Source organism: Vigna unguiculata, chromosome 3 (assembly GCF_004118075.2).
Source record: "Vigna unguiculata cultivar IT97K-499-35 chromosome 3, ASM411807v1, whole genome shotgun sequence".
Lineage (NCBI taxonomy): Eukaryota > Viridiplantae > Streptophyta > Magnoliopsida > Fabales > Fabaceae > Vigna > Vigna unguiculata.
Window position 1 is genome coordinate 53,605,378 of NC_040281.1, and position 11,871 is coordinate 53,617,248.

The following is an 11,871-nucleotide window of genomic DNA, read 5'->3' on the forward strand; positions in this document are numbered from 1 at the left end:
TTAAAATAAAAAAATATTTCTGTAATCATTTTTAAATATTTAAATTTATAGGATGGAAACAATTGTCTTTTTTTGCATATTGAAATTTGTAGAGAAATACCTATAAATACAATAAAATCAAGGTTTCTTTTTCTGGTTCAAAGATAAAAAACAGATTTTTCTAAAAATAAGTGGATTACGAAATAATTAAACACAATCCATCTCAAACCTGTATAAGCCGTGAGTTAAGTTAAGGTTAAAATACTTCATTCGTCCATGTTTTGGTTGAAAAATCTCAAATAGGTCCTAAGATTTTTTTTAGTCTCAATTAGGTCCATATTTTTGAAAATGTGTAACAATTAGGCCCATTCCGTTAGTATAGAGTTAACAGTGTTAAGGATATGCCACGTGTCAGCTTCTCATTTTTTTGAATTTTTTATTTTTTTTTCAATTTTTTTTTCAATTTTTTTAAATTTTTTTTTAAAATTTTTTAATTTTTTTTTGAAAATTATTCATGCCACGTGTCACATCAATATTGTGCCACGTGTCAAGTCAGTAAGTCAGTAAGGTGACACGTGTCAAGTTATTGTTTGAATCTCAATTTGGTCCATATATTTGTTATTTTAATTATATTTCAGTCTATTTTTTTTTAATTTTCAATTTCATCATTTCCAAATTGAGATCAAATTTAACTTTTATATAAATTTTATAATGATATTTTTATTAAACATTTCAATAATATTAAGTTTATTTTATATTTTGTTTTAAAATTTTAAAATATTTATTTTAACTTGTTACAAAATTGTTTTAAATAATTTATATACAAATGTTAGAGTTGGTTTAAAATTAACAATTTTATAAATTTAAATATAAAATTTTAAAACAATTTTGTAAAAAGTTAAAATAAATATATTTAAAAAAATTTAAAAAAATGGACTGAAATGTAACAAAAATAACAAATATATGGACTAAATTGAGATTCAGACAATGATTTGACACGTGTCATCTTATTGACTTGACACGTGGCACAATACTGACGTGACACGTGTCATGAATAATTTTCAAAAAAAAATTCAAAAAATTCAAAAAAAAATTAAATTTTTTTAAAAAAATTCAAAAAAATTCAAAAAAATGTGGAGCTGACACGTGGCACATCTTTAACACCGTTAACTCTATACTAACGGAATGGGCCTAATTGTTACACATTTTCAAAAATATGGACCTAATTGAGACTAAAAAAAATCTTAGGACCTATTTGAGATTTTTCAACAAAAACATGGATCAAATGAGTATTTTAACCTTAAGTTAACTTAACCTATTTTTGTTAATAATCAGAAAATTTTGCAATTTCTCAAAACATATCTGACCCATGTTAGGTTTACAGAAGTGATTTTACTGTGAAGATACAAACACTAATGAGACCCAAAACAGATTAATTTATAGAGTCTAACCCATGTTAGGTTTATAGAAAGGGTTTCACTAGAGAGATACAAACACCAAACAACAATGAGACATGAGCTCAACCACATAAGACATTAACATCACTTTCAACAAAAAACCTTAAGACAATTAATTTATGTGTCTACACACTTACTTGAACCCCTTGCCAAGAAGACCAATTTTAACCATAGACTCTGATACCACTTGTTAGGTCTATAGATGGCGTACCCCTTGTCAAGAAGACTAGTTTTAACCATAGACTCTGATACCACTTGTTAGGTCTATAGATGGGGTTTCACTGGGAGATACAATATCAATTAGATATGAGTCCAACCACATAAGACATTGAGATCACTTTCAACCCAAGACCTTAAGACAATTATTTTTATCCTTATATAATGTTCTATTTTCTCATTTCTAACCAATATAAAATTTATATTTACACTTAAATTCTTACCAACTCATCATATCTCTACTACAAATTTCAATATTAATCAAATATAGCCAAAACTCATTTAAAAGATTATGGTATCATCTTCCATTCGAGACGTTCAAATCTTTGGATATTCGATCATACATCGTGGGAATGCGTGTTCACAGTACCTCCCAGAAACAAATACAATAAAGTAGTCATAAAGTTTTTGTTGGGTTAAAAAATTATAATATTTTTCAAAATTAATTCATAGATAAAAGTTTTTAACTAGGTCAATGAAAATTTTAACATTAATGCTTTATTTAGGGAAGAGGAGAAAAACAGGCACAATGAAAATAAAGTAGTAATGCAAAATAGAATAAAAAAATATAGTATAAGTGAAAAATGTTTGTTTGCTAAGAAATAGAAATAAAATGAGAAGAAAGAAAGCTAGAAATAAGTAAAAATATAAATAATATATTGTTTTAAAAGTAAATTATTCTATCTCTGTTTTTCTCCTCCCTTTACCTCATACTGTTTTTAAAAGATTCTTTTTTTCACTTATAATCTTTACCTCATACTAAATCAAATAACATAATTAAACTTTAACTGAAATTAATTAAAAGGGTTATAATTGAAACAAAACCTTCCTAACCACTAATTAAAGTTATAATTAAAATAATATCTAACTGTAACCTAATTTATAATAAAAAATAATAAATAGTAAAATAAATAATACTGATTGCTAAGAAATTATGAGAGAAGAAATGATGATGAGTTCACTATTTAACCTAAGATTGGATGTTTAACTTATCAAGTGAGTATCAAATCAATCACAAGTACTTATTCTTACATTGAAATATTTAGTCTTAGGTATAGTAAATATTCTGTATCGACTAAATATATAATTAAATCATATTATAGATAATTATACACAGTTATGTATAATAATGAAACAATATATACTTTTTGTGCGTATAATGCTTTGTTAACGAAAGAATAGACATAAAGTAAAACACACCTTACACAAACAAAAAATTTGCCAAAATTTTTCAATTCAATTTAATATTTTGCAATCTTATAAAAGTTAAATTTCAATGACATTACACTATATTATTCCTGAATGCATGCGATATATGTAAATTAGTTTGTGTATATTATTATCTATTAAAAATGAATAATTAACAATAATAAATAATTAAAATATTTGTGCTGAAGTCAACAATAGGTTAGTATAAATGAATTAATTTGTGAATGAGCTTCAATTAAAAAATTGGCAAGAGTTGAATGTAACTCAAGTGCAATAAATGGTACATTCCAGTGCCGCTACGCATCACTTTTTCTAACACTTTAACCATACATATATTAACACCACTCAAAAATATGTTCAAATGTCCCAAACACCATCTCAAAAAGGCTAATTATATATTTTTCTTCACCATCACGAAAACTTGCTAGATTATACATTTCAAGCATTATTTAGTGTGATTAGTAGCTCTAAAATTGAATAAATTAGCATAGAAAATTCAAAATTTGAAGCCACAGGACCCAACCAAGGAATACATTACTACATAATAGAACAGAAATTCTTTAAAAAAAAATAGCATTCGCTAATTATGTCAACTTCGACCCTTTATGTTTGTCAATATTGTTTAGATTGGTTTTTAGACAAACATGATATATAAAATAGACCGATTAAATTAATTTTTAACTATAAATAAAAGGAACCGACACTTTGTTTGGCGTAAATATAGAGGTATTATTATAATGCTAATTAAGTCTAAAATATTTTTTGTCTTCTTAACGTTTCCCTTTTCTTTTTCCTCTACATAATAAGAGAAAGAGGTCCCAAGCCAAATGTCTATTACTTTATATTCAACCACCTAATTGCAATTAAATTTCAGTTGAAATGTCAACAAATATGTTGACATCTTAACAAGGAAAGAAAGTATAACTAAAATACTTAATCTGATTTAATGAGATAATATTCTTACGTACAATAACATATATTACGTCCATCAAACAACTTGTACCAAAAATTAAGGTCAAACTAGTTTCGCTCACCAACTAAATTGTTCCTACTCACTCCATATTCACTATTCATTCTTTTCATTGTTCATCAATGGCCTCAACTATGATACAAAGGTTTAACCCAACCCTACCCCACAATCGCTGATATCCTAATTCCATAGCCTTTCCCTCACATCCAATTTGTGTGGCATTTTAATTTGTCACGAATCATTATGCATGTGATTTGACGTTAAATTGTTCGTTTAGATTTATAGATGTATCATATTGCTATAGGGTCCCTTTCCTCTAATAATTCTTGATTTTTTTTTGTCATTTATTAATATTATGGTATGGCTTACAAGCTACGTATTGCTCACTTATTATAAAATGTGAAAAAGGACCAAAAGTCGAAAATTGGGTGATGGTCCTACCTTGAGTGGCATGCCTCAAATCACTGGTTTATATCAATTTTCGTTGTATGCATGTTACGGCAACTTGGGTTAAATTTTATACTCCTTCTCCATCAAGTAATGGATTTTACTTTATATTTTCCACTCATGTCATAAATTGCTCTTGAAAAGTTTTAATGACGCTTTAATTACAAGGATAATGGTAGGGCCAAGATCGAGTGTTTCATAATTCAGTCTGTGATCATTTCTATTATATTTGTAGGAGTCGGAAAGGGGTTGTGGCCAGAATGATAATATACCAAATAATGTGCAATTTAAGCAATCTAGAAAGAAAGAAAGAAAGAGAAGTAGCTGCTCTCATCATGAAGACAAAAACAAAAGACCTTTCATACCAAATAATGTCCATTTTGGCTTATTGGAAAATGCTAATAAATTAAATGTTGACACCCTCTTAAACCAGAGGGTGAGATTTCGAAGAACACAAAGCAAAAACCAGAATGTGTCCAAAGGCTGTGGTAAAAACAAAGTCCAAACAGTTCCACCTTATGGCAGTGGTTAGATTGTTCTTGTTGGCCTATCTATTCATTCAAAACACCAACCCTTAAACTCTCTATCTAACCTACCATTGCCAAAAGAAAAGGCAAAACTCATTTAAGAAAAGATAGGACAGAAAAAGAAACACCAACACCTGGCTCTTAGCACTTTTGATGAGTAATATAGACTCCATTTTGGTGAGAACTGAGAAGCCACCCAAATCCTCTTCCATTCCCTCTCCCTCTAGTGGCAACCTTCCAAACGAACAACTCCAAATGGAAGTTTCATGCAAGATTCTCAGAACATCAATCCACAGTTTTCTCCGAAACTATCATTACTTCACCTCAACAGCAGCTTTTCTAGCATTTCCTTTCTCAGCTTCCATACTCCTCTCCCAAGCTTTAGTCCCCACCCCTTCATCTCTTTTGCCTCAAATCTACACTCGCTTAAGGATTCTCTTTGATGCTGCTGGCTTCCCTTCCTCTTCACAATTCTTCACCATTCTCAACCTCAAGGTTTCTCAAACAATCACTTCTTCATGTCAAGTTTTACAGAGGGGGTTTCACCGGGGAGAACAACACCAATGAGACCTGAGCCCAACCACATAAGACATTGACACCACTCTCAACCCAAAACCTTAAGGCAATGGGTTTATGGGTCTTTATTCTTATATAGTGCTCTACTTTCTCATTTCTGGTCAATGTGGGACTTAGACTCACACTTGAATTCCTAACAATCTCCCCCTCAAGGGTGAGTCCCTTCAACCACATTGGTACACTCCCCCTCCAGCGGAAGCTGCCCAACCACGAGTACTCCTTTTCTGCCCTTTTCAGTACCGCCGTTCTTTTTAACGGGACACGCTTACCTGGAACCCTTATCTGGGACCCTTACCAGGAAGACTTTCGATACTAGGACCATACTGGTACTGCACTCGTCTGAGCCGGTATTAACCATCGGCTCTGATACCACTTGTCAAGTTTTATTAACGTGGTTCGGCTACAATGTGTATGCCTACGTCCACGACTACACTAGGAAGTATTTGTATTTTTGGTGTATCTAAAAGCTTTACATAGAGTCTCTTATATAGTAAAATAGAGAACCACATCTCACTATTCTAAGCGATGTGGGACTAAATCAAGCACCATAATTCTAACAATTCTCCCACTTGGGGTTTGATTTACATTACCACCTAGTGTAGTGCCTTCATCATCAATCTTCTCGAAGGCCAGTTGAGGCAATGCAAAGCCTCAACTTAGTTGTTGTGACAGTCTTGGTCAACATATCAGCTGGATTCTCTGCACCTGGAATCTTCAATAAAATCAAATCTCCATCATTTATCAAGTTTCTGATAAAATGATACTTCAATTCAATGTGTTTGCATCTAGAGTGAAGAATTGGATTTTTAGCAAGACAAATGGCACTTTGACTGTCACTGAACAATGAAGGTTCATCTTGCCCTTTTCCTAATTCTTTTAGAAGATTCTTCAACCATATCATCTCTTTTGCTGTTTCTGAGATAGCTATATATTCTGCTTCAGTGGTTGAAAGGGAGACTCTTCCTTGAAGTTTGGACTTCCAACTGATAGCCGTGCCACCCAACGTAAAAATATAACCTGTTGTGCTCTTTCTACCATCCAAATCACCTCCCAAATCTGCATCAGAAAACCCCTGTAAAGTGAGATTACTTTTTTTAAAGGACAAATGCATCTTTGAAGTGCCCTTCAAATATCTCAATATCCACTTCACGCCTTCCCAATGCTCCTTTCCGGGATTGGATAGAAACCTGCTCACAACTCCCACTGCATGTGCTATATCAGGTCTGGTGCAAACCATAGCATACATCAAACTCCCTACTGCAGATGCATATGGCACTTTAGACATGTGATTTTCTTCTTCCTCTGTCTGAGAAGATTGCCTTTTCGAGAACTTTAAGTGAGTTCCCAAAGGTGTATTCCTGGTTTTAGCATTTCCAACATTGAACCTGCTAAGCAATTTTTCAATATATTTTTCCTGAGATAAATTTAGAATACCTTTAGATCTATCCCTGGAAATTCTCATACCAAGAATTTGCTTGGCTGGACCAAGATCCTTCATTTCAAAATTTTCTGACAATTGTTTCTTCAACCTGTCAATTTCTGCCATATTAGCACCAGCAATCAACATGTCATCAACATACAAGGCAAGAATGATATAACTATCAACATATTTCTTCACATAACAACAATGATCTTCTTCACATCTGTGAAATCCTGAGTTTCTCATAAACTCATTAAACTTCTTATACCATTGTCGCGGTGCTTGTTTCAACCCATACAAACTTTTATGAAGCTTGCATACAAGATTCTCTTTGCCTTGTACTTCAAAACCTTTTGGTTGTGCCATAAAGATTTCTTCCTCAAGATCTCCATGTAGGAATGCAGTTTTCACATCTAACTGCTCCAGATGAAGATTTTCTGCAGCTACTATACTCAAGATAACTCTGATGGTAGTCATCTTGACAACAGGAGAGAAAATTTCTGTGAAGTCAATTCCTTGTCTCTGTTGGAACCCTTTCACTACGAGTCTGGCCTTATATCGTTTGCTGCCATCTGGTTCTTCTTTTAACCGATAGACCCACCTGTTTTGCAAAACCTTCTTTCCTTCTGGAAGCTTGGTTAAAGACCATGTCTTATTCTTCTGAAGAGACTTTATCTCATCTTCCATTGCTAGCTCCCACTTAATAGATTCACCTCCCTGCATAGCCTCAGCAAAATGCTCTGGCTCACCAGCATCAGTCAACAACAAGTAATGCAATGAAGGGGAGTACCTTTGTGGTGCTACAATGGTTCTGCTAGACCTTCTAGTCGGTAATTCAGGAGTTACTGACTCTACTATCTGTTCAGGTTCTGACCCAAACTCTGACTCGGGCTCTGACTCAGGCTCTACATCTATATTCTGCCTTCTGTTGGCTACATCACTTTCTGAAACTTCTTCTAATGATACCTGCTCTGGCTTTTTATTTGCATCTGCAAATTCTGCAGTCCTGTCCTTATAGAACATGTTTTCATTAAAAGTAACATTTCTACTTCTGATAATTTTCTTGTTTTGGTCATCCCAAAACCTGTAGCCATACATGTCAGATCCATAGCCAATGAAATAGCATCGCTTTGCCTTAGGGTCCAATTTATCTCTACTATTAGAGTTCAACAAAATATATGAAGCACAACCAAAAACTTTCAGATGTGAAAGGTTTACCTCATTTCCAGACCATACTTCTTCAGGTAACTGATAGCCTAAAGGAACTGATGGTCCTCTGTTTATGAGATAGGCTGCTGTGCTTATTGCATCTGCCCAAAATACCTTGGGTAATCCTGACTGGATTCTCATACATCTTGCTCTCTCATTCAAGGTTCTGTTCATTCTTTCTGCCACACCGTTTTGTTCTGGTGTTCCTGGAATCGTCTTGATCATTCTGATCCCATTCTCTGAACAAAACTCCTTGAATTGATTACTGTCATATTCTCCACCATTATCAGACTTCAAACATTTAATCTTTAAACCTGTTTGAGTCTCAACCTCCTGTTTCCACCTTTTAAACACAGAAAACACATCAGATTTATTTTTAAGAAAATAAACCCATACCTTTCTTGTAGAGTCATCAATGAAGGTTACGTAATACTGTGAACCTCCAAGAGATTTCACTGGAGCTGGCCCCCAAACATCTGTATGCACTAGTGCAAGTCTTTCAACTTTAGATGACTTACTTGTTTTGGAGAAGCTAACCTTTTTCTGCTTTCCAAAGATACAATGTTCGCAAGGTCCAACGTCAACATGCTTCAAGTTAGGTATTTTACCTTTTGAGACCATGAGCTTCATTCCTTTCTCACTCATATGCCCAAGTCTCTGATGCCACAAAGAGGAACTGTTGCCAACTTCTGCAACTGATATCATATCCTCATCTGCAATCATGTAAAGAGATCCTCGCTTCTTTCCACGAGCAACAACAAGATTACCTTTCATTACTTTCCAGTGTCCATCTCCAAAGGTGGTGTAATGCCCCTCATCATCCAACTGCCCTATAGATATTAAGTTTCTCTTTAAGGCTGGAATATGTCTGACATTCTTCAAAGTCCACACACTTCCATTAGAGGTTCTGATATTGATATCACCTCTTCCTATAATATCAAGAGATTTTCCATCTGCAAGGTAGACCTTCCCAATCTTTCCTGGAACATAGTTAGATAATAGTTCTAAAGAAGGTGTAGTATGAAATGACGCACCTGAATCCATAATCCATGAATCAATAGAACTATCTAGACTACATAATAGTGCATCTTCAATTTCATCAGTTGCTGCATTTGCTGATTGATCATCATCTTGCCTCTTGTTGTTGTTCTTCCTTGGAGCCCTACATTGACTTGTAAAGTGACCCCTTTTCTGACAATTCCAACAAGTGATATCCTTCCGGAATTTTGGTTTTGATTTCTCTCTAGACTTTGATCTGCCTCGGCCTTGGTTTTGACCTTTCTGGCTACTTCTTCCTCTAGTTTCAGTACTCAATGCTGAACCGGAACTAGAACTGGAAGATTCCCCTGAACTTTTCCTGCGAACATCTTCGCTTAAGATCAGGTCACGAATGTTATCAAGCTTCAACTTACTATTACTTGCAGAATTGCTAACTGCAGTAACAGTTGCACTCCAACTTTCCGGAAGAGATGATAATAAAATTAATGCTTTCACCTCATCATCAAATGTTATCTGCACTGATGTCAACTGCGCAATAATTGTATTGAATTCACTAATATGATTAGTAATCGAGTTACCTTCACCCATTTTTAGGTTGACTAGCCTGCGAATCAAATACACTTTATTGGCTGCAGATGGCTTCTCATACATATTTGACAATGCCTTCATCAAATCTACGGTTGTGTTCTCGTTCATGATGTTGAACGCAACATTCTTGGCTAATGTCAACCGGATCACACCGAGTGTCTGCCGATCTAACAAATCCCATTCCGCCTGCTCCATGTCAGTTGGCTTCTGCCCTGTTAAGGGTAGATACAACTTCTTCTGATACAGGTAGTCCTCTATCTGCATCTTCCAGAACCCGAAGTCACTGCCATCAAACTTCTCAATCCTCACCTTCCCTTCTTCCAATGCCATTGCTCTTGCTGCTTTGACGAAAGCTCCTGCTGCTTTTGACCAAAGCTCCTGCTGCGGCTTTTGACCAAAGCTCCTGCTGCGGCTTTTGACCAAAGCTCCTGCGGCTTTTGACCAAAGCTCCTGCGGCTTTTGACCAAAGCTCCTGCTGCCTTTGACCAAAGCTCCTGCTGCCTTTGACCAAAGCTTCTGCTGCCTTTGACCAAAGCTTCTGCTGCCTTTGACCAAAGCTTCTGCTGCCTTTGACCAAAGCTCCCACTACTTCTCTAAACTGAGATCCCCAAGAAGAAAAATAGAAACCAAATCTTTTCTGATGTGGAAGATCAGACAATGCTGCAACCACAGAGCATACTAAGAAAAATGGCTCTGATACCAATTGTTAGGAACAAGGCAATAAAGGAAAGAATAAAGGAGAGAAAAATAGACACAGAGAATTTAACGTGGTTCGGCTACAATGTGTATGCCTACGTCCACGACTACACTAGGAAGTATTTGTATTTTTGGTGTATCTAAAAGCTTTACATAGAGTCTCTTATATAGTAAAATAGAGAACCACATCTCACTATTCTAAGCGATGTGGGACTAAATCAAGCACCATAATTCTAACACTTCAATCCTCACCCTTCCTTTCTCCCTCACCTTTCTCCTCATTGCAAAAGCATTCATAATCCAGGCTCTCAATCACCACAAACCAACTTTGCACCCTTCCTTCAATTCACTTCTATCCCTTTACAAGCCCCTCCTCCATACCTTCTTCTGCAACTGTTTCTTGATTCTCTCAGCAAATGCAACATCTTTTGGTCTCATGTTTTTGGCCTTCAGCTTCATTGAAAGCTTTAGCTACTTTTCTTCCCCCGGTAACCTCATCCTCTTCGTGTCAGTATCTGGGGCTGTTCTCTTTTCTGTGATTCTGGCCAATGCTCTTGTCATATGCAACATGGCGCTGGCTCTATCTGGCATGGAGGGACATGGTGGCTACTTTGCAATTCTGAAAGCTTGTCTTCTCTTAAGGGGAAGGACATCAATGGCTTTGTTCCTGGCACTTCCTGTTAATGTGGCACTTGCAGCCATTGAGGCCTTGTTCCAATTCCGGATTGTGAGGCCCTATCATGTTGCTGGAATAGCAGGGCCTTGTGTGGCTTTGGAGGGGATTTTCATTGCTTACCTCTACTCAATCTTCATCATCCTTGACACAATTGTGAGCTGCATATTCTACAAAAGCGTTAAGACAGGATTGTGGATCCATCAGGAGGACAAATATTTGTTCAGGATTGGATTCCCAGATGAGGACCAGTATGGTTACATGAGCACCGAGGAACTACCTTAAGTAGCATATGGTGGAAAGTTATTAGTTTGGTTAAGGTTTTTCTTCGCATTTCATGAAGGAGAAGGATCAACCAGTTATTTTAAACGAGTACAGAAGGAATTTACAATTCATTGATGTTGCTTGAAGGAAATCAAGCAACATTGAAGACATAAAGATTTTCAATTGAGCGACCTCAGCTCAACTATGTGCAAAGCCAAAGAAGTTAGAATCTCAGACACCATTTGATATAAATGCATTGCAATTATGTTATATTCACAGACCCTATCTTTTGTTTTAATCTCTTTTACATTGTAGATTAGCAACTAGCAATCTCTTACAGTGTGAATAATACAAATGCTTCTCTTTAATTGCTGTGCAAATGTCTCCGGTTTTCTAGTGTTTATTCATCAAATGAGAAATCAACAATGGTTTCTCGGACCTTTGTAAACAACAGTGGCCTCTGCTCCTCTTATGTTAGAGTAACAATCACACTTTCTAGAGTTTTACGATGCACAACTGCATAATTTCATAATCTTGGTCTGGTCCACGATTCCTATCATGTGACGAATCACCTCAAAATTTGAATCTTGTGATACATGCATGGATTGAAGGGAGATGTTCCATATATGGAATAACACTCA

The 11,871-nt window shown here is 35.2% G+C and overlaps 1 protein-coding gene across 1 annotated transcript; it reads left to right on the plus strand.

Annotated features, from left to right (window-relative positions):
* Positions 1–4,728: 4,728 nt before the first annotated feature.
* LOC114176984 lies at positions 4,729–11,598 on the plus strand. Its single transcript, XM_028062190.1, has 2 exons — positions 4,729–5,320; positions 10,534–11,598. Exons 1-2 carry the CDS (start codon positions 4,959–4,961, stop codon positions 11,249–11,251), a joined length of 1,080 nt encoding a protein of 359 aa, XP_027917991.1. The 5' UTR covers positions 4,729–4,958; the 3' UTR covers positions 11,252–11,598.
* The last annotated feature ends 273 nt before the right edge of the window (positions 11,599–11,871 follow it).

Bases quoted from the DNA above. Each gene is read 5' to 3' on its own strand.
- LOC114176984 (XM_028062190.1), top strand. From the start codon at position 4,959: ATGAGTAATATAGACTCCATTTTGGTGAGAACTGAGAAGCCACCCAAA. The intron at 5,321-10,533 runs TTCATGTCAAGT...TAATTCTAACAC, and splicing joins GTTTCTCAAACAATCACTTC to TTCAATCCTCACCCTTCCTT.